General features: G+C 57.2%; 2 protein-coding genes across 3 annotated transcripts in view; one reads left to right on the forward strand and one right to left on the reverse strand.

Annotated features, from left to right (window-relative positions):
- IGHMBP2 (immunoglobulin mu binding protein 2) overlaps nt 1–4,881 on the reverse strand; it is a 13,632-nt gene extending 8,751 nt beyond the window's left edge. The window contains 6 exon segments of the mRNA XM_015568948.1: nt 1–45; nt 666–829; nt 2,268–2,365; nt 2,577–2,760; nt 4,457–4,653; nt 4,778–4,881. The exon segment at nt 1–45 is cut by the window's left edge and continues 478 nt beyond it. Of these exon segments, the coding sequence (XP_015424434.1) occupies nt 1–45; nt 666–829; nt 2,268–2,365; nt 2,577–2,760; nt 4,457–4,653; nt 4,778–4,881 (792 nt within the window).
- A 1,078-nt stretch (nt 4,882–5,959) lies between these two features.
- On the forward strand, nt 5,960–15,029 carry MRPL21 (mitochondrial ribosomal protein L21). Of its 2 annotated transcripts, none has more exons than XM_015569008.1 (7): nt 5,960–6,098; nt 9,568–9,625; nt 10,634–10,719; nt 12,160–12,323; nt 14,076–14,128; nt 14,496–14,599; nt 14,917–15,029. In XM_015569008.1, the coding sequence occupies exons 1-7, from the start codon at nt 6,080–6,082 to the stop codon at nt 14,979–14,981; spliced, it is 549 nt and encodes a 182-aa protein (XP_015424494.1). In that variant the 5' UTR covers nt 5,960–6,079; the 3' UTR covers nt 14,982–15,029. The 2 variants fall into 2 exon arrangements, with proteins under 2 accessions (XP_015424494.1, XP_015424493.1); XM_015569007.1 differs by lacking the exon at nt 5,960–6,098 and adding an exon at nt 6,504–6,879.
- Nucleotides 15,030–22,514: the final 7,485 nt, after the last annotated feature.

Below are 22,514 nucleotides of genomic sequence, written 5' to 3' on the forward strand. Positions count from 1 at the left end.
CACCAGGTTGTCCACGGCGATGTTGGAGGGCGCGCAGCACAGAACCTGGGGCGCAAAGCTCAAGGTCGGGTTTGGGGATTCCATGTTTAAGGGAACCACCTCGGTTTACACTGAAGCAAACGGAAAGCCTTACGGAGAGGAGAGAGGGAGCAGTGTGGGCGCCACGGTGCTAAGGTGTGACTGCAGCTGCGGGGACGGGGACACGTCACTGCAAACTGTCAGTGTCTGGATAACGGGAACTTGGGCTGGAGAACCCACTGGCCCCCAGAGCACCAGACGTGCGGAGACTGGTAACTGGAAAGAACGGGCTCATTGGCCCTGACATAACCCGCTGGGGCGCCATCTCATCACCAATCACGTCACTCTATCACCCGACGAGTGGACGGGGGAGCTCTGAACGGCTCAGCCTTGCTTCCAGAACAGCAGTCCCACCGTTACAGGCAGCGGAGAGGAGAGTTCCTCTTCCGTCAACGCCAAGAACAGGGGCCCAGGCCTCCCCCCATGTCCTGGCACCGCCACCCCATCGAGGTGGCCCAAGGCACATCCTGCATCCCACTCGCTGTCAGGATCCAGAAAGGGCCCACCAGTGCTCAGCTAAGGCCAGGGACGTCCTGACCCGTCCCTCCCTCCTGGACGGGCAGTGCTGCGAGGAGCGCCCGGCCCACCTTGCAGCCCTGCTTCACAGCCTGGAGGATGAACTCCACCACAGTGGTGGTCTTCCCGGTGCCAGGAGGCCCGTGGATGATGGCCAGTTCTTTCTGGGCCAGCGCAAACGAAACCGCTTCCTGCTGGGAGGCGTCCAGGGCGGCGTTGTAGAAGGTCGGCGCCCCTGCGGGAAAGGCGACAGGGTTAGGCCGGCTCTGCGGGCACAGGAGGGAGCCGTACTTCCCGGGAGACACCCGATCAACACAAAATCAACCTGCTTTGTTTTCAAAAGATTTCCCTGGAGCAGGGAGCAGCAGACTGCAGACCAGGCCAAACCCAGCCTGCCGCCCGCCTCCCTGAGCCGGGCTCTCCTGGGACCCAGCCACGCCGCCACGCCGCCACGCCTGCTTGCTCCTGCCCCAGCCCGCAAAGCCCAACGTTGATCATCCGTCCTTTTACTGAAAAGCCTCACCACTCATGCTCCAGGATAACAGACTTCTAGGTAAATGTTTCTTGGAATATATTGTCCCTTTATCCGTGCCCAGAAAATGACAAAAATAAAGGATAAAAGAGCCCTAGCCTGTTTGGCTCAGTGGATAGAGCGTCGGCCTGCGGACTGAAAGGTCCCAGGTTCGATTCCGGCCAAGGGCACATGCCTGGGTTGCGGGCTTGAACCCCAGTAGGGGGCGTGCAGGAGGCAGCAATCAATGATTCTCTCTCTCATCATGTTTCTCTCCCTCTCCCTCTCTTTCTCTCCCTTCTTCTCGACGTGTGAACTCATGGGCCCAGGTGCTGATCTGAATGGGTTAGTGATGCCAGGGGAGCCTCTGTGCCCAAGCACGTCCCACAGCTCCACACTGTGCCCTTCTCCTTAGCTGTCAGCCACGATCAAGATGTGTCACGCTCCTTCAAAGGGGGTAAACAAATAATGCGTGTGTGTGCGCGTGCGCGCGCGCGCATGTGTGTGTGTGCGTGTGTGTGTGTGCGCACACGTGCGTGTGTGTGCATGTAAAACAGTCGGATGTGGATGTGGGAGAAGAGTTGAAGATGAGACACAGGCACTGTGAGGCGATCCAAGTGGCAGGTTTCTGAGTGCGTGTGTGTGCATGTGAAACACAGTCGGATGTGGATGTGGAGAAGAGTTGAAGATGAGACACAGGCGCTGTGAGGCGATCCAAGTGGCAGGTTTCTGAGTGGCTGACTCCGTTTTTCTGCTTCTGAATACCTTAGTTTTCCATGACTCACATGGTCACTCTCACAGTGTCTACAGCCTGCTGAGGAACAGCCCGTGAGCCTTTCGCACCAAAAGCACTGCTCTCAAGCATGGGCGGGGTGAACCTCCAGCGTGACTGGCTGCCTCCGACTTCAGGGCACCAGGCCGGAAGGAACACCGCCAGCGCGAAATGCAGCCGGGGCCAGAGAGAACCAGAAACACGAAGGAAGGAGCTTCCTCCGATGCTGAGCCCAGCTCAAGTCATTCCCAGGAACTTATCTGAAGACATTAAGGTGATTTCTTCTACCTGTACCTCCTCAAACTCTTGACAAAATGGCCCCACGGCCACGTCACCCGCCAGAGCTTCCATCGTGGTTTCCACCAGAAGAGAAAACGCACAAGTTCTTACGTGTGTCGCCGGCAGGACTGGGGGCTGCGTCCCCGAAGAGGACCTCTATGAGCGAGAACGCGGGGCCGGTGTGGTACTTCTTCAGGGCGATCAGGGCTCTGCCGGGGAGAAAACCCAAGAGAGGGCTCAGGGAGAACCAGCGTGAAGTCAGGGAGGAGCCCACACCCCCCCACCTGCAGCCCCAGCTCCGGGGACGGCGCACGGACAAGCCCGGCCCGAACCCACTGCTCTCGCCCCGCCCAAGCGTGGTCGGCTGGGCGAGCCGTGTTTAAGGAAAACGTTACATGTGTGGTCCAGGCACATGCTCACTTCTTCAGGCGCTTGTAAGTGACGTCATTGGCAAGTTTTAACAGTCGGTAGGAATTCTGTTGGTCGAAGCTCAACTGGGAATCACAGGACTGGTCAAAGGCCACCGTGACCGATTTCTGGGTGATCCGGGTCAGCACCCCAGTGGCCAGCTGGCCTCCTTCGTCATTCAGACCCACAACATCACCTGCGAAACAAAGACTCAGCGATGTAAACATCGGGCAAGGTTAAATGTGGACTATTTTATTCCCTAAGTCCCAGTATATTTCAAACATCCTGTGACTTTCTTTAAAAAATAAACCGTTAACATCTAAATCACACACGTGAGGTCAATGAACTGTTTAAAACAGACAGGACCGACCGTCCATAAGACATGTCAAGGGCCCGTTCTGCGCCAGGCACTGCTCTGGGCGCTGCTCTGGTCAGGAGTCAAGCCCGCCCCAGCGCGCCCTCACGGGGAGGGACCAATACAGCCTCCTGTCAGGCCAGTGCCGGGGCCTGAGGAAACAGGAAGCTCAGGGAAGGGACGGGGGGACGAGGGCGCCGTCCTAGCAAGGCTGTGAGGGAAGGGCCTCCGAGTGGTGAGTGGTGACAGGTGGGGGCCCTGGATGAAGTGGGGCCACGAGCGCCTCTGGGGGGGAGGACCAATGAAAGGGGGACAGTGTGTATCTGCTGCCCACCCCGCCGGGATCTCCCCACATCCTGTGAAACTGTTCGGTGATTCAGCACCTGGGGATGCAGAGTGTGACCCGCGCCTGAGCCAATCAGGGCTTCACACGCCCCGGCCATCTGACTGTTCAGGGATGGGCATGGGACCCAATCAGAGCCAGAGACACAGCGAGCCTTTGTGTGGGCACGGGGACCGAGGTCCTCCCTCTCTCCAGCTAGACCAGGACCCTCAGAGGGCGTAGGGCCAGCACGGCCCCCGCGTGGCGCCTGAGAAGGAAGCCGACCCAGAAGAGAGCAAAGCGAAGAAACGGAGGGAGGCTCGGCCCGGCGATCTCCTTGGAGCCCTGGCGCCCACCCTGCCGGGGTCCTCAGCGCAGGCCTTCCTGCCCAAGCCCGTCTGGCGTGGGTTCTGTCACTGACCACAGTTCTGACCGAAACAGAATCCACTCTGAGATAAAGCCAGGGCCACCCGCACATTTACACCCTACTTATCCATGTCGGCAAGAGCGTGCCAGGCATGAGCCAGGCCTGTTCTCGGTCCTAGGGGTTCATCTTGTAAGCGAAGAGTTTCGTCTGCACCTTGAATCTTTTCTCTGCCTCCTTCCCCAACTTTTAAAGAGAAACATCAGGTGGCAACAGTACCCCTGGGGCAGAGGTCAAGTTCTGTACATGGGGCTCGCCATGGGGAGCTCCCCCGGGGACTGCCCCACGAGTGCCCTGAATAGGAGCCCATGTTTTCAAATGCATCTCTAAGCTACTGAGCCTCAAAACCGCTCCTCAGAAGAAACAGCTCCACCTGACTGTCCATGGCTGCGGCAACACACCAAATTCTCAGCAGGCCACTTTTCAACAGAAATGCCACCTCCTCTGGCTTCCTGTTAGTCGAGGACCCATCGGTCTCTGAGGCTGTAACTCCACAGCGCTCATTAGCTGAACACACATTTCAACCTTTGTGTTTTCAGAGTTTCCAAGCCACCTGCACAGACAGGTCCTGCTCAATTACTCCTGAAAGACATTTAGCAATCCCCTTCGCCCTGGTCATGGCAGCCCATGGCAACTGGCCACATGAAAACACACGCTGGCCTCAGGGCCTGACTCTCCCCGTGTGATGCCGGGCAGGTCGCTTAACCTCTCCCTCTCGGCCTCCGTACACAAAACGCCCAGTGTGAGGCTGGTCACACTCAGTTATGCGCCCACGTCAGAAACGCACAGACCGGAGGAAAAGCTGTTACTGGGAAGCACTCCTGCAGACGCGCATCTCGGGGGCTCGAAGGTGACCAGCAGCTGCCCGTACAGCCCGGTCCGCTGGCTGGACACCTGCAGCTTCAGCAGACAGACCCCACGGCGCTGGAGTTCCTTCAGCGAGACGTTTTCCTGCCAGGACCTGGAAGACACCAGGGTAGACGTTAACCTTTGCACTCACCGGTGTTCATTTCCACCCGTGCAGGAGAAACGGAAAGGCGGGGGGCGGGGGGTAAAGAGCTGGCACAGGCGCCGAACACGAGCCAGTGCATTCTGGCTCTGCCCCTCTCAACCTGCCCCTCCTGGCGCCCTGCGGGCAGTTCATGACGCGGCCTTTCTCCCAGTCACCCGGGTCAGAACCTCCAGCCATCTTCCCCTTCTCGACTCTCTCCCCCATGCTGGTTCAAGTCACCGAGTCCTATGGGGCCCTTCCTATATACAACCTGGACCCACCTCTCCCTCTCCCTCTCCCCTCCAGAGCCCTGACTCAGATTCAAGCCCACATCCCTGGCAGCCTGGATTAAACAGGGCTTCCTGGCCCTGGCCGGTTTGGCTCAGTGGGGAGAACATCAGCCCACAGACTGAAGGGTTCTGGGTTCGATTCCGTCAAGGGCAGGTACCTGGGTTGCAGGCTCCACCCCAGATCCGGTCAAGTGCAAGCAGGAGACAACCAATCAATGTGTCTCTCACATCGATGTTTCTCTCTGTCTCTCCCCCTCCTTCCACTCTCTAAAAAACAGCAACAAAAAAACAAAACAAAAAAGCTCTCAGCACCCAAGTGATCCTCCTAAAATGCAAATCTATTCACCCCACCCCAATCCACTTAACTTCAATGAACGCCATCCTCTGCGCCAGGATATCATACAAGCTCCTCGGCAAGGCCCTTCTCAACCTGAAGCCCATTTACCTTCCCACAGGTGCTTACTCTGCACTTGGGACCATGCTGAGCACTTGACTTTTAATGAAATCATTTCATTCTCTCCGCAAACCTGAGAGGTGGGGATGATCCCATTTTACAGAAAAGCTAATGAAGGCTCAGAGATACAGCCCGCAAAGCGACACAGCCATACATGAAGGAGCTGGGATTCTCCCAAAGCTCTTAACTGTTGTGGTCAAAACCTCTCAAGCAAACCCCATCCAGGTATATACTGCAGCATGGGGTGTAAGCTCTGGGATCAGGTCCTCACTCCGCCTGCGTGACGGTGGGCAGGTTCCTTAACCGCTCCCCTCAGCTCCTCCGACATGAGAATAACAGTAACGGGCTTCGTAGGCTTGGCCTGAGGGTTGGAGGAGCTGGCGGAGGGAGGAGGGGTTTACAGCCTCCATCAGTGCGCGCCTATTCCTGTGCAGACTCAGGCCGGCTCTCCCGGTCCGGCTCCCCCGGCGGGTCACCTGCGCCCCCACTTCCCTGACTCTGTGCTCAGGCCCCGCCTCCTCCCTGAAGCACCCCTCGCGCCCGCCCCGGGTCGGGGTTTATCGCCCAGCTCCGCGCACCGGCGTCCGCATCGGCACTTGTCACGCTGGAAGGGGGCTGCTTAGGCTTCTGCCCACCTCCGGCGCTCACACCCAGGCGCCCAGTGCCAACCGCTCTCCTGATGGGCCGGGCACTAACAGGTGCCAACCCTGACAGCGCGGACGGATGGGGGCAGGCGCTGGGGGTGGAACTGGGCAGAGGCAGGATCTCAGAATGAGCGTTCGGGGAGGGGGACTTCGGACCGAAAAACGAAAGGGTCCATAACCAGAACGGGCCGCCCAGGGAGGCGACGAGGTTTCCACCTCTGGGGGAGACCGGGCCCCGGAGGGTCCGCCTGGGTCTGAGCAGGTCACGGCTGGGGAGCTGCCAGGCCGGCCCCGGGAGGAGGGCCGTCGGGCGGCTAGTGTCCGCGTGTGGCCGTAGCATCCTCAGACCGTCGGGGCCCGGAGCGGGTGAGGCCAGGGCCGCGGGTGAAGGGAGGAAGTGGGGCAACGGTGCTTCCCGCCACCCTGCCGTGTGTGTGTGTGTGTGTGTGTGTGTGTGTGTGTGTGTCCGACCTGATGCCTTCGGTGCTGAGCGCCTTTTTTGGTAACACCGGCTTCCGGCTTTGGAGTCGGGGAAACCGGGGTTCAGATCCTGGTTCTTTAGTTAGTAGCTTAACCATTGGGGATCGCTCTTCCACTCCTGTATGGGCCTATGTTAGTGGGAGCACAGTGAGGGGCAGAGAGGTTAGGCAGCTGCCCAAGGTCACTCGGCAGGGAAGTGGGGGAGGAGCGATTCGGGCGGCGCGCTCCCGCTGCAAAACCCGTGCTTTGCCATTACCCTGGGCTGTGAGCCACTCTCTGAGCATCATCGACCTCATCTGGGAAAACGGTGATGAATGCCCTTGCCTAATCTTAACCCATTCAGCAAAAACTAGCGGTATGTTAGTCACTGGGTTATGAAGCCCCAAAAAGGTTCTATTCGGCCTGAAAATGGTTGGAGTGTGTGTTTGCATGCAGGAGTGCTTATGTATGTTTCTAAATTGACCTAAATGTATATATGACAATTTTAGAGAATTTCGCCTTTTTTAGATGCCATAATAGTGTCGTGGTTATGTTGTTTTATTTCTTAAATAATCATCTTTTGCATGTCGACTTGTCTTTGGTGTGTCGACATAAGAAATGTCCAAACCTGTAGAGAATTTTCATTATAAGTTTACTAGAGGCCCAGTGCATGAGAGTCGTGCACTGGGGGCAGCGGGGGGAAGGGGAGGTCCTTCAGCCCAGCCTGCACCCTCTGGCAGCCCGGGACCTCTTGCTCCTTACCGCCTGCCTGCAGCTGCTGTGCCCAGCAGTGAGCCCCACTTCTGGCTGAGCATTGCTCCCCTTGTGGGAGTGCACTGACCACCAGGGGGCAGCTCCTGCTCTGAGCATCTGCCCCCTGGTGGTCAGTGCACGTCATAGCAACCAGTTGTTCCACCATTGGGTCGATTTGCATATTAGGGTTTTATTATATAGGATTTGAGCCAAAAATGACAATTGCCGGCAGCAAGATCGCAAGTACTCTGAAGAATAACAGTTTTGCAGTTTCTTTTATGCATTTTGACTTAAGGAGGAAAGGAACGTAACGGTGGGAGAAGGCAAGGCAGGAAGTGGGTTATGAGATTATGTGCTTTCTTGAGGGTGGTTATGCCTTCGAGGAGTATTACTTCTGGCTTTCAACGTGTGTGACCTAGAAGAACAGAAACAATGGGCAGGCCTTGCTTAAAGCCTTTCCCTAAGGAAGTGATAGGCCTGGGCTGTCATGGTGTGCTACCCACCATAACCGGGCCAGTTAGGAATTTATGATTTACTATAGCACCCCTTTTTCATCCATACATAGAACTATGACATCTCTACAGATAAAATGATGTCTGATTTGCTTTAAACTAATTGCAGAATTGGGCAAGAGGCCATGTACATCGAGCAAGATTAGTCATGAGTTGATATCTGTTGACTCTGGGGAGGGGTAGCTGAGGGCTCAGTGTTGTGCACAACATTTTCCATAATAAAAGGTGGGTTGAAGTAGGCAGGGAAGTGTTTACACAAGCAGTGGGACTTCCTCTATTCTGCTGATGTAAAACCACCGCTAGAATGCTGTGTTAAATTCCAGACTCAGCTTTTTAAGGGAGAATCACGAAGTGTAGTGAGTACAGAGAAGGTGACCGAAACGGTGAGCAGGTGGGACCGTGAAGAGTGAGCGAAGAAAACAGAAAGGAAGGACCAGTCTCAGTCCTCAGAGCCATAAAGGGCGGTTCTGTGGAAGACAAGGGACCACTTTTTCCCGGGGTGGGGGGTCCCAGGCTAAGCTAAGACCATAGGCAGAGGTACAGAAACCTTCTCTCTGAGCTGAGAACGGTGGGGTGGCTCCCAAGAGAGGTGCTGAATTTCCAGTCACAGAATTACAACAGGGGCTTCATTTTACTGATTGATTGATTTCAGAGAGGAAGGGAGAGGGAGAAAGGGGTAGAAACATCAATGATGAGAGAGAACCATCGGTCGGTCGCCTCCTGCACGCCCCACACTGGGGATTGAGCCCACAACCAGGGCATGTGCCCTGACTGGGAATGGAACCATGGCCTCCTGGTTCATAGGTCGACACTCAACCACTGAGCCACACCAGCCGGGCCAGGGGCTTCATTTGATGACTGGGCAGAGCAGATTTCATTCATCCTTGAGAAACTGTTACGTGTCAAACATTGGTCCCGGGTGGGGATACACCCATAATAAACAGACGACAGCCCTGCTTCTAAGGGGGCTAGCAGTGTTCTGTGAGCGGGGTGTGCAGACGGGCTTTTTAAATAAGCAAATGGCAGAGTGTGTTACAAGCTGGTGAGTCTTGGGAGGGAGGGGTTCCGTGTGAACAGGAAGGTTGGGAAAGGCCTCTCCACGGAGGTGGCGTTTCAGTGGAGACCCAGAAGAAATGAGGGAATTAGCCTTGTAGGTCCCTGAGCGGGGAGGGGTTCGGGGAAAGAGCAGTCAACACACAGGCCTCTAGGCGGGTGCGTGCCTGGTGTGGTCCAGGAAGAGCAGGGAGGCCAGGGAGGCAGGTGCCCAGGAAACAAGGGGAAGCGTGTTGAGATGGGATGGCACTGCCGGCCCTGCCGGCCCCGGTAAGGGCTTTTGCCTTTTCTCTGAATGAAACGGAAGCTCTTGGGGAGTCTCCGCAAAACACTGGGGTGCCCTGGCCGGGGGCTCAGCTGTTCCAGCACCTCAGTCTCATGCCATAGGTCACGGACACCAGCTCCATATGGGGGACAATGGGGTGAGGATACCCGGAATACCCGGAGGCCGACTCAGCAGGGCCGTCCTGAGGCTCCCGCTCCTGGCGCAGAACAGGGTCTGAACCCACCGGGCACTTGGGGGGCAGGCGCAGTTAATGGGCAGGTGGTGTGATGAATGGATCGCGATGCTTATGGTAATAACTAGTGACTGCACGTGATGTTCTCGGAGCTTTGTCGACCTCAGTTTTCTGTAGACAAGTTGTGATGCGGTTTAAGGCGATACCAGCGACAGCTGTGCGTGTATTGTCTTCAAGGGAGGTTTGCATTTCACGGGAGTAACTGCCCCTGTTTCGCTTACTCCCCAGCCTCCCTGTGGTCGGCTTCTCGAAGGTTCCAGTCGCAGGGCACCGTGCGTCCACAAGGGTAATGTCGACAAGGGTTTGGGTGACTCTTCCTTTCACCATCTTTCTGACACAAAACTTCAGACGGTTGGGTTTTTAGGAATATTTCTATTTTCTAACTTTTTTGACAGTATTTTCTCAGACCCTTGACATAAATAAATATAGACAGGACGTCAAGAGTCCACAGAGCAAGGTGCCCTAGGCCTTCCATCGTGCTAGTTACCAAGGGGAAGCAGTAGCTCCCGCTGGGAGGTTTTAACCGGGAAGGTTGCACCCAGGCATGTTGGGTCAGCACCTCTGGGAGGAACCTGTGGAATTTGAAACAGCAAATTCCGTGTTAAATGTCATACTTAGGGAAGAAACTGCACTGTAAACTACAGAAGGTAGATTTGGCGAAGTCCCCTGGCTGGTGGGTGTACACAGACAAGAGCAGGACAGGGTGGCGGGTACACGTGGGAAGCCCCCGGCCTGCCTGGCCCTGCGTCCGGGACTCTGCAGCCTGGGCTGGAGCGAGGCCGTCCGTCTGTTATGTGCCTCCTGGTCCGCAGAGTGGATTGTGCGTGTGTAGCTCAGTGGAGTTTTATGAGACTAAGTAAATCCTATATTTAAAGGGAGTGGACAGTGCCTGGTGTACAGTAGAGCACTCACACATCTTGGCCGCCGCCGCACCAGTCTCCGCAGGGGAGGCTCAGCGGGCTGTCCTGGAGGTGCCGGCCCTGGGCACAGAGCAGGGGCTGAACCTACAGGCACTTGGTGCTGGGGCTTGAGGCCGAGCCAGGGCCTTCATTTCACCGAGCAGAGAAGCTTTCATTCATCTTTCACGAGTGCCTGTTACGGGGCAAACACTGGTCCAGGGTGGGGATACACCCATAATGAACGGACGACAGTGTATACCCCTGCTTATGAGGAGCTAGCTGGCATCCCGGTGGAGAGGGCGTGCAGGCGTGACCAGCAGTGGCACACAGCCATGTCTTACGATTTTGACCTGCCTTTTCACACATGTGACGTGTGTATAAAATGTTTTTCACAGATACGTTCCTAAGACATCCCTGAGTTCACCCCCTTGGCCTGAAGTCGTTCTGCCAGACCCCGCCGAGGAGACCAGACACCACGCAGGTAAGGAAGGGGCAGAGGCGGGCAGCACCCTCCCACAGGCGGTCACCTGGCCGTGGAGCCGGATGTTGGTTCTCCGTGCACCAGACCCGCACAGGGAGCCTGTGCCTCACTGGCCACCGAGCAGCGGAGTCGAGAGCCGCTCACTCAGCAGAGACCCCTGCGCACCTGCCGTGTTCGAAGCGGTGGCGTTGGGGAGGGAAGGCGCTTGCCCATCTGTCTTCCCGCTGTTGGGAGAAACGTGAGTTTGGGACAAGTTTCTCCCCACATGGAAGAGAAGCTGCGCGACAGCCAGTGGCCGCCGGCCCCGGCCTGGCTGTTGGAGAAGCCGCCAGGGTGTCAGGGGCATGTCAACCTGGAGCGCCTGTCACCGCAGCCACCGCTGCCAGGAGGGCGTGTGGGATCCTCAATTTTCCAAAAAAGCTGGAGTCCACCTTAATGCATGGAGTCATTTAGTTGTGTTTTAAACATATTTTTATTGATTTCAGAGAGGAAGGGAGAGGGAGAGAGAGACAGAAACATCAATGATGAGAGAGAATCATTGATCAGCTGCCTCCTTCCCACCCCCTCACTGAGGATCCACCCTGCAGCCCAGGCATGTGCCCTTGACCGGAATCAAACCTGGGACCTTTCAGTCCACAGACTGATGCTCGGTCCACTGGGCCAAACCAGCCAGGGCTGGAATCCTCTAGTTCTCAGCACTGTTTTGGAGACTTAGAGAAAAGTAAGGCGCAGTCTGGGTCCCGGCCTCTGGGCCTCATTCAGCCTCCGGTGGGACTGTCTCCGGGGCGGGACCTGTGCGGGTTCCGTGCCTGCACCAGCCCGAGGCGAGGCCGGCGGGTCGGGGCTCAGCAGCCGCTGCTCAGACAGTAAATGGTCAGAGGACAGAGGGGCGTGACCTGAGCAGAGGCGGTGACCACGGAAGCGGGCAGCCGTGCAGGAGGCGTGCAGGGTGTCGTTCCGGGTTTCCCTTGTTTGCAGAAAGGCCTGCTCTCCCTTTCAGGGTTGGCACCCCTCCCGGCCCCAGCTCTTTGTTAATAACAATCGGGAACCAAACAGGGTGTAAGTTTCCACCCAGAGTCTGAGAACCGAGGCAGGCACGCTGTGCGCTCAGGCCAGAGAACGGCAGGAGGCAGGGCGTCCTGGGAAGGAGCATGGGGAGCTTCATCTCTCAGAGCCCGTGCGCCCTGCATGCCAAGCTGCTGTGCTCCTGGGATAGCAGGGGACCCCATGCCCAGGCGCCTGTGCCTGCAGTGGGGAGCGCGAGGCTCGGCCACCAGCTGTCACCCGCCTTGCGACCACACCACCGGGCGCCCCCTCCTCTGGCCCATCACACCGCTGCAGGAGCGCAGGGGCGGGTATATAATGAAGTCCCTGGGGCCCGTGTGGAGGCGCAGCTGCTGCCTTTCCCCTGTGGTGATGCCCGTGGCCTCTTCCCCGCAGAGGTCGTGCGGAAGGTGAATGAGCTGATCGCCACAGGCCGGTACGGCCGGCTCTTTGCCGTGGTGCACTTCGCCAGCCACCAGTGGAAGGTGACGGCCGAGGACCTGATTCTGATCGAAAATGAGCTAGACCTTGCGTGTGGAGAGAGGATCCGGTTGGAGAAGGTGAGACTCGGTTTCTTCGTGGATTCGGGGGCTCGGTCCTGGAGAGGGTTCCTCAGATCGGGGTGTCCACGAGCAAAACCAGCGGACGGGAGAGTAAGTGAGGAGGCGGCGGCCAGCCGGGCAGCGCAGGCGGGCCTCGGGAGGTGGCCGAGCTGTGACGGCCGGCTCGGGGTCACTCCTCAGCGGCGATGGTCAGCGGTGCCCATTGATTGTCTTGCTGGCTAACGTCCCACAGAAAAATACTCCACCGCAGGTGGATGCGAGGTGAAAGTCCCAGGTGCGCATGTAGAGCTTTCCAGCCATGTTTATAGTTCGGCTAGAACACTCCTCTGCCGTTCAGTTTGCGGCCTCTCTGCTTTGAAACCGCGAGGCCTGTTCCGAGGCCCTTTCTCTCACTGACCACTGGGAACTGCCTGCCCGGTCGGTGTACTTAGCTACGCTTTCCTGCCCTTCGTTACGATTCTCTTTGCTGTGGCCAAAATGTATTTGATTTTTGCCTGCTCTGTTCCTACTTATAAAACTACATATAGAACATGAGCACCCTGTACTAGATCAGCTTGCCAGGGTGTGTCCGTTACGCCAACATGATGGAATATGACACGTGGGATTTCCTGTATTGATGAAAACTCCTCCGTCCTTTGGGGTTGTCTGGTCTTTGCGTATTAACTCTTGCTGAGGCGGTCCGCAGCCTACGATCTGAGCGCCTGCTTAGCTGGAGTGGGACAGCAGCCACCGGCGAGCGCTCCTCCGCACGGCCTGGCGGCTCTGCCCTGAGCTCGTGCACAGGAGCACAGTGACTGTGTGTCTCGAGCAGGGGTGGGAACCTTTTCTCTGCCCGGGGCCATTTGCATATTTATAACATCATTCGAGGGCCATACAACATTATCAACTTTAAAAAAATTAGCCTCTCTACTTGGTCAAACATTTACTCACCCCTCACACCTTGGCAGGGCCAGGCCAAGTGATTTCTCGGGCTGTATAAGGCCCTCGGGCCGGACGTTCCCCGCCCCGGTCTAGAGTAATGACTTGGGGAGTGGTGTGAAGGTCTCTGAGAAGGCATTCTTTGGGAACATTTCCCATTAACAAAACATGATGGAAAGCCCCATTAATGCCAGTTGCTTTTTATCGTGTAGGCAATCCAGGAGTCGAGAGCATGTGCTGAAAGTGACTCTAAAACAGTTCGCTACTTGTCACTAATGTGCGTTGGCCACCGGTGTTAGAGATGTGCTTTGTCTTTAGACATTTAATTTTAGTACAGTTGGATTTTTTTCTCACAAGTAAAGTTTAAGACAGTCTTCCAACGTCCAATAAAAACGGCGCCACTGTCCCCTACCCAAGAGGGGGGCGGTGGCACGGGGTTCTGCTGCAGCAGGTACACCCGAGCCTGAGCCTTCACGTCTTCGCAGTCCTGTGACCAGCCTCGAAGACACGTTGTCTGATGTGTGTGTTTTTCCCTGTGTCTTAGACTTCACTAAGGTTTGTTGTTGTTGTTGTTAAATTAAAACACCGTCGTTTTCATAGAGGTTGACACAACTTGGTAAGTGATCGCCACATCAGATCATCAGTTTCTCCTGTCCTGCATCTGCGTCCCCTGCTGTTTACATTTGTTTAAACTAAAGCGACAGTGAGCTAGCAGGTCCCGCCCACAGCACAGTTTTCAAACCGTACCTTTCCCCGTCCCAGTGCGTGCCGGGCCCTCCCTGTTCTGGCCACGCTTGTTACTCACGGGTAACGCCCTGTTTCACATCGCAGGTCCTGCTGGTCGGCGCTGACGACTTCACGTTGCTGGGCAAGCCGCTCTTGGGGTAACGTGCTCTCAGATGTGGGGCTCTGCCCAGGGCCGGGTGGTGAGGCCGGGCGGGGGTGTCCATCACTCGAACCATCGCCAAACACGAGGCTTATACTTCATGATGGCAGATGCGAGGTGTCCCCGGGGGCAGCTCCCAGACCAGGTCTCTGGGCTGTTACTAACTCGCTCCCATGTGGCCCGTAAGACCTGCGGACAGACTGCCCTGTCTATTACGCTTCTCTGTAGTTTTCAAAATGTCTACAGGGGTCACATCACTTTTATGATCAGCAAAAAAGGAAAATAAACTTCATTTTCGAAAACCTTACGTAAAGCACTGCAACGTTGCCAGCTCACTGGGAAGGTCTGTCGTTGTTTCTTTCCAGGAAGGATCTTGTTCGCGTAGAAGCCACTGTCATTGAAAAGACAGAATCATGGCCAAAGATCAACATGAAGTTTAGGAAAAGGAAAAACTACAGGAAGAAGAGAAGTAAGTTACAGAAAGCGGAGCTGGCGCCCTGCGGTCCCACCTGCTCTGGGCGTCACCTCTGTGGGCCTGACAGGGAGGGGGACTGAGACACAGGCGGGGACCTCCCTGGACGTCACAGACCCCATGAAGCAGGGCTCCCCCAGCGGGGATCCTGCAGGCTGAGCCATCCTGTCTCAGGACATGCATGTCATGTACAGCCCTTGGTCACAGCGGGAATCCCTGCCTCGTGGAAAGGGGGGGTGTCGGGCCGGTCTCTGGTGGCTGGTGAACAAGGTCCGCGTTGTGGTCAGGCTGTGACCGAGTTCTCTCTCTCCCAGTTATTGTGAGCTCGCAGACTGTCCTCCGGATAAACACCATTGAGATTGCTCCAGGTCTGTGCTGATCGTCGAGCCGGCATTTGCAGAAAAAAAATAAACCCGTTTTCCAGGGAGTCTGTTTCGTGTTCGATGCCGAAGCTCTGTGCCCGTCACCGTCTGGCTTGCACACCAGGTCTGAGCACAGCCTCCCTGCGTCAGGAACTGGGGGAGAATCGCTGGCATGGCCGCCCCGGGCACCTGGTGCTGGTAAAACAAGCTGACGTGCTTGGCGCCCCCACCCCCCACCGCAGGCCTTGGGGAGGCGCCACTGGGACCCCGGAGCTGACACCAAGAGACACAACCCAGATCCCACTTCTGCGGAGACGGACAAAAACATGAGCAGATTCCGTCTCAGAATCGCGGGAGGAGGGAGGCGGGAGGAAGGACTGCCCCGTGGGGCCAGGGCTTGGGGCCAGTGCTGAGGAGCAGAGACAGCGGGACCAGGCTCGGCTTGAACTGGGTCCTGAAAGCCGCCTGTCCCAGGAGGGCTGGGTGGTCAGGCCGGCAGCCAACAGGAAAGAAGGGACAGGTCTTGAACCCTGGACCGGAGAGGCCCAGGGAATGGAGCGGAGGGCTGTGGGGAGTGAGTGTGGGGGGGAGGGGCTCTCAGACGCCCAGGCCCTGCCTGGCTCTGCTTCCTCCAAGACAATAGTTGGGGCTTTCAAGTGGCACAAACCAGAGCAAATCCTTTCTTGGCAAATCCTTCAAGAGTCCCTCTGTGACGTGGAAATGAGAAAAGGAAGACAGCACTGACCCAGGAGGCCTCTCCCCGCCTGCTTCTCTCTCCCTCTCCCGCACCCTCTTCAGGTACCAGTCACCCTGCCAGATGCTGGCCCAGGCAGGCCTTGGGACACTCCCTCCCCAGCAGTACCCTCCGTGGACAGCAGGGGGCGGCAGCCATGCTGTTTCCTGGCTGCAGATGCTGGGCTGGGAGGGGGATGGGCCCGACCTCAGAAGGTGGAGCGCCTGCTGGTGCTGCCAGGAGGGAGTCTGAGCCCCAGCTCCGGATGAGTGCCTCCCTCCGAACCCCTAATTCCACGCTGCCAGTGACGGCACGAGTCCCCAGAAGGGCTGGAGTGGCTCTTCCCGTGCGGTGCAGACCTCTGGGGGTCCCCGGAGGAGGGGCAGGCAGCCCGCCCAGTGGTGTCACGGAGGCTGATGGCCCAGGGGTTTGTGGGAGAGATGGAGTCACTGATGTCTCCCGGAACCACAGGAAAATGTGGCTCTGAAAGTGGACAGTGCAGATCACCGAGGGAGGGCACTTCCCTGCATCTTCACACCCGGGGCTGCAGACCTGGGGCCACCTCAGCTGGGTGTCGGGGGGTGGGGGGTTGAGCCTCCGTGGCTGGAGATGAGCCTGCGCACCTGGCGGCTGCGTGCCCTTTGACCCACTTTGTGCAGGTGCCTGGCAGCCGGGAGGACCTGCAGAGCCCGCTGCCTGGCCTCCTGTTGAGGGCCACCAGGCGACACACATGTCCCCCTCCGACCCGGCCAGCCATTCTGAGCCTGCATGTGCTGAGCGGAATCCCTACACCCAGGCTCCTACTGAACGTCCAGGGCTGGCAGAATCCATCAGGCGTCTCCAGGAATGGCCTCTGAGGGACAAAGGTCACTTCGTGGAGGGGTGGTTTTAAAGTACAATCACATTGCATGGGGCTGCCTTGGAGCCAGCGCATCAGAGAGGAAACAGTGAAAGGGAGACCTGCTGGGTTCGTGCCCGACGCTCCCGGTCCCGGGGACCTCGGGCCTGGGAAGGCCCAGGTACACTCATGGGCCAGGACAGTGACCAGGGTGACGCTTGCTGAGCGTGTCCCGTGTGCAGGGCTGGGCCAGGCCTGTCACACGTGCTGACTGGTCTAAGCCAGCCCTGAGACATAGATATGTGGGTGAAACGGGTTCTCTGGAGAGTAACCTCGGTGAGCTGATCGCAAATTCCTGGGCAGGGCATGGTGGGCAGCCACGCCCGGGCCTGCGCTGCTCCCGTGAAAGGTGAGCCAGCCCTGCCCATTGCTCCTGTGCACCCCGGGTAACACACCTCCGAGAGCCGGAAGGAACACCCCTCGGCAGGGCCACCCTTGGGGTCCAATCCCAGCTCAGTCTTCCTTCGGCCTCTCCCTAATCTCACAGGCAACACTGTCCTCTCCAGAGCACGGAGACCTGCGCCCAGATGCCATCAGATTGGCCCGGACGTCTCTTACGTCAGCAGGTACTTGGCTTTTCACACCTTTCACATGAGACGAACCACAGGGGGCCTATGGCCAGTCTCAGCCCCGGCTGCACCTCAGAATCGTCTGGAATATCCGTCAGGACAGACCTCACGATGCTGCCGTAACAAATAAACCCCTGCTTCTCGGGGGCTTTACACAGAACGGCTCTATTTCTTGCTCACGAGAAACCTGTGCAGATTGGACTGTTTCAATCCCAGAACATGTGGGGTGCCGGGCAGAGGAGCCAGTGTGTACACGGGAGCTTTTGAAAGTACCAAGGCCAGACCCAGCCAGACCCCAAATTCTGACTCACTGGGTCTGGGTGGTTCCCCGGGTGATTCTAATCCGGGTGGCCCGGGGTTGACAAGTTCAGGTGCAATCTCCTCCTAACCCAGGGCCAGGGGGCTTCTCGAGGCTGAAGGTTTGGACAGATAAGGAACTAGGGGGACTATCCAGACCCCTGCTTCGTCCCCATCAGAGCCTGTCCCTGCTGGTGAGGCCGAACCCTGAGGAAGTGCATGCCACGTGCCTCGGTTTCCTTATCTGTGAAGTGGGGACTCACGTGCCACTTTTTCCTGCCCTGGTGGCGGGGTCCATGTTGCCATCGTTGTCATCATGGTGGCTGCTAATTGTTAACAGCACACTGACATCTCTTTTTTTTTCCTCTTTGAGATTTTTTTTTTATTGATTTCAGAGAAGGGAGAGGGAGAGATAGAAACATCAATGATGAGAGAGAATCATTGATTGGCTGCCTCCTGCACACCCTCTGCTGGGGATCGAACCTGCAACTCAGGCATGTGCCCTTGGCGGAATTGAACCCGAGACCCTTGAGTCCACAGGCCGACGCTCTACCCACCTAGCCAAACTAGGGCAATGCTCACTGACATCTCTTGCCTTCCAGAACATTCTCCTTGCCCTAGCTGGCTTTGCAGTGGTTAGAGTCTCCACCCACAGACTGAAGGGTCGTGGGTTTGATTCTGGTCAAGAGCACATACCTCAGTTGGAGGCTCCATCCCTCGGCCCTGGTCGGGGTGCATGAGGGAGGCAACACATCAATGTTTCTCTCTGTGTGTCTCTCCCCTCCCTTCCACTCTCTCTCAAAAAAAAAAAAAAATCAATGGAAAAAAAAATCCTCAGGTGAGGATTAACAACAACAAAAATGTCTCTCCTCCCAGGATGCTCTGATGCATAGAAACCGAAACTCGTGACTTCCTCCCTTTTAACAGAAGATGCTGCTTAACTATCAAACCTGAACCTTGACATTAAAGTGGACGTCTCCTCTGAGAAGGAATGTTACCCTTGAGAAAACTTGCCAAATCCCCAAAAAGAGAACGTCTCCTGGAGGCCGGCCTGAGGCTGAATCTGGAGGCCTGGCTGCTTTGCCAGTCCCTCCTGCCCACACCTGCCTGGCCTGTGTGCACACACGCTGCCAGGCCGCGCTGAGCTCACTGTAGGAACGGAGCCGCTGAGGCCTGAAATTCCACCCGCAACCACCCCTCTGTGTGTCTGAATTGCACCCGAAGGTCCCAGGAGGCTTGGAGGACATCCTGGGCAGTGGGGCTATTTCAGTGACCCAGCGTTAAAGAGCTCACCATGCTCGCTCTGCCGGGCTGCGCGGGGTCCCAGGACAGGTGTCCCGGTCCGGAGCCCCAGCTCTGATAGGCAGGTCCGCCTCCTGAGCTGTGGCTTCCTCCTCAGCCAAACGGGGCAAAAGCACTATTGCTTCCTGGGGCACAGCCTCGGGCACAGCCTCGGGCAGTGGCCTCAGGCAGCAGCCTCCGCCTGAGGGAGGGCTCGGCGATCCTCCGCAGGCCTTCGCGGTGGCACCTAGACTCATGTGCCGCCCTGTTTTAAAGTGTAGGTTTTCTTGCCATGCAGGTGTCGTGAGGCCTACAGGTCAGCAGACAGCTGCCACTGAAATGATGGTTTGTTACTCAGTTCCTAGCGTGGGGCAGGGGCACACCAGGGCAGAGGGAGGCAGAGGGAGGCCGGGGCCTGTGGGCAGCGGCCTGGGCTGTGGTTTCCGGGGGAAGGAGCCGGTGAGGCAGGGTGAGCAGGTTTGGGCGTGGCTCGTTTAGATGATTCCAGGGGGCCCTGGGGCATAAGGGATGTCCCTGGTTGTCCATACCCTGCCTGGGTGCTTAGGGCAGGGGACAGTGTCCTGAGGGTGTGGCATGGGAGGTGGTCGGGTTTAGTGGCGGAGGCTTGGTCTGTGTTTGAACGCAGGCTCTCAGCAGGCTGTTTACCGTCTACAGAAATTAGCTAATGTGGGCAGGGCCGTCCCTCCACATCAGCAAGGCCCCGGATGCCAGAGACTCAGAAGACAGAAAGTACGAAGAGGGAGGTGCCCTCGGGCAGCTGGGCAGTGGGGAGAGACACTGCGTTTGTGTCCGAACCCAGATTCCCTCCTGGCCTGACCAGTGCTTGTTGCACAACAAAGCGGAACCTTCGGCGCCTCCCTCTCCCCACGCGCCCAGTGGAGTAAACTGCTCCCACACAGACTTGTTTGAAGCAAGTGTAACCGTGTGCATATAGGTGCCCCGCGCGTGGGGAAGCCCTGTCCTGGCCTTTCTCCTGAGGGCAGCCCCCAGCAGCCCCCACCACACACACACACACACACCCCACACTGTGAGGCTCACCGTCTCACTGGGACCCCTCATGGTGCCTCGAGGCCTGTGCTGCGGCCGCTGCAATGAATGGACAACCAGCGGGCAGGTTACTAGCATCAGAGGGTGTGGCAGAGGATAACCAGGAGGGGACCCCAGAGGGAGGGCCAAGTGACAGTGAGCCACTCGGGACGTAGAAGGCATGGAGTTCCCAGCGCTCCAGAGGCGGAAAGAGCCGGAATGTTCTGGGAGCGGTCCCTCGGGCAGTCCCTGCAGAGGAGATGGCCAGAGAGACGGACTTAATAGAGTAAAATCGCTCTTGGTGGCAACAGTGAATGTGGGCTTGGGTGCGCGTGTGCTCTAGGGGGACTTCTGTCTGGGGAGGCGCCTGATGAAATTCTGAGCCCCGTGTGAAACAAGGCGGCGGGGCCAGCTTCCCGCCAGAGCCCAGCGAGGGAGGCGTCCAGGTGGCGTCCAGGCTGCAGTCCTGCGGAGCTCCGCCTTGGCTCACGTGGGCCCTCCTACCACCGCTGGATACCCACGTCCCAGGGGCCGGGGAGCATCTGCCTCTCACTCTGCATTTTAAGAGGAGGAGGCTGTGGGCAGGTGTGTTGGCCTCTCCTCTGATGGCAGCCCCGTGGGCGTGTTTTGTGCCCAGTGAGGGGGTCAGAGCCCAGGCAGCAGGTCCAAGGCCTCTGGCTGCTCACGGGATCACTGATTCCCAACATCGGGCGTCCTGGGGAACAGGGCGCTTCACAGCCCACCCCCCAGAGCACATCCGTCTGTCACCAGGCTGACACGGAGAAGGGAGGGACCCAATAGGACAGCTGGGCTGGAAGAACAGCTGCTCTGGTCGTTAAGGGGTTGAACTGTGTCCCCGGAAATTCCTGTGTGGAAGTCCTAGCCCCAGCACCTCAGAATGTGGCCATATTTGGAGAGAGGGTCGTTGCGGATGTTAATTGAGATGAGGTCACACTGGAGAAAGATGGCCCCTAATGCAACATGCCTGGTGTCCTTTCAAACGGGAAATTCGGACAGAGAAGACAGGCACACAGGGAGAGTACCACTTGGAGATCGGAGCGATGCAGCCGCAGCCAAGGAACGTCCGGAGTCAGCATGGCCCTGCCAACACCTCGATCTCAGACCTGCAGCCTCCAGAACTGGGAGAGGACTTCCCTGTGGTTGAAGCCTCCAGCGGTTCTCAACCTGTGGGTTGGGACCCCTTAGGACTTTCCTGTTGTTGAAGCCTCCAGCGGTTCTCAACCTGTGGGTCGGGACCCCTGAAAATATACATGCCCTTACCTGGAATCAAACCCGGGACCCTTGGTCCACAGGCCGAAGCTCTAGCCATTGAGCCAAATCAACCAGGCCTCACGGGCCACCAGTTGCCGACAGCTGAACTAGAGCAAGAATCTCCACCCTTAAAACCCTGAGGGCAGCGGACCCAGAGCGCTCTCCCAGAAGCACGCCCGCCCAGCCCGCTGGGACTTTCCCCTCCCTTCACCCTCTTTGCCCCCCTGCCCCAGGCACGGAACCCTCAGCTTCCTCACTCCCAAGTCCAAGGGCCCTTCCTTTACCTCTAGAACTTGTTTCCTAAGCCCATTTCTTCTAGGAATTACTTCAACCTCCGTGATATACCAAATAAATGTTCTCTTACGGTTTGGGTCTTGGCTCTGAATTCTTATCCCTCCAGAACCCAAGAACCGAGGTCGCTGAACTCAGATCCCAACCGACCCCACCCGTCCGACACCTGGTGGGCCCTTCCCCACCACCTACAACACTTTTACATGAATAAGAAGGAAATATACAAACATACTCATTTTTGCTTGTTTGTTCATAAGGAAATTCTGGAAGGACAACCCAAGAAACTAGTAAGAGTGGTTACCTGTGTGTTAGTTGGGACAGGGGTGAGAGTAAAACTTTTCCCTAGATATTTTTTTAACGTGCCCCAGGCATGCAACAGCTCCGCCACCAACACGGGTGTCAAGCTAGGATGAACTAAGACTCGGTCTGCTTTGCTCCTGTCGGATATAAGAGCACCACCACCAATCTGGCGTCTCCGTGCCCACTGCCCTAGATACCTTTTAGATTGATTTGGTATTTGAGCCATATTAAAGATTTGAACATATTCCCTATTCAAAACCAAGATAACCACCTGCAGTGTACCTGTCCACTCCTCCGTAGAAACGGGCCTCACGAGGTGGCATCTCTCTGGTCATTCTTGTACTTGGCCAACCTCCCGGGCACAGCGGGTGCTGAAAAACACATTGGGGGTGGTGGTGGGGGGGGGGGATGGTTGCCTGGAGAAACTGGAAGCGAACCACAAACAAGGAGCAAGGAGAAGGCCTGACATGGGTGATGGTGCATTCCAACCAGACCTCACGGAGCAAGTGATTTCCAGATGTACTGTTGGGGAGTCGGGGGACGAGTTCCAGAACTACACACACAACCCGTGGGTTCCTGTAACTAAGCAACCCCTAAAGTTGCGTGTCTGCATGGCTTCCATTTTGTAGAAGCGCAGGACGTGGGGGTGTGAAGGTACAGAATGTGGCACAGAAGATGCACAGGAAATGCAGCCCAGGGTTACAGGTGGTGAGGTTTCCGCAATTTGTAAAACGTTTTCGCTTTAGGGATCGGTGTTTCCTCTTTGCCCAGTGACTGCACCCTCCTTGCGTCATTTCAGAACTTCCCAAGGAGGGCCCGGCAGCCAGCTCCGGAGGCCGACTCCCGCGCCGGCCCCTGGGGG

Source organism: Myotis davidii, unplaced genomic scaffold (assembly GCF_000327345.1).
Source record: "Myotis davidii unplaced genomic scaffold, ASM32734v1 scaffold425, whole genome shotgun sequence".
NCBI lineage: Eukaryota > Metazoa > Chordata > Mammalia > Chiroptera > Vespertilionidae > Myotis > Myotis davidii.

Coding starts and splice junctions, on each gene's coding strand:
- MRPL21 (XM_015569007.1), top strand. CDS start 6,519: ATGCCTTCGGTGCTGAGCGCCTTTTTTGGTAACACCGGCTTCCGGCTT. Junction 10,720..12,159: donor GGAGACCAGACACCACGCAG/GTAAGGAAGGGG, acceptor TCTTCCCCGCAG/AGGTCGTGCGGAAGGTGAAT. Junction 14,129..14,495: donor CTGGGCAAGCCGCTCTTGGG/GTAACGTGCTCT, acceptor GTTTCTTTCCAG/GAAGGATCTTGTTCGCGTAG.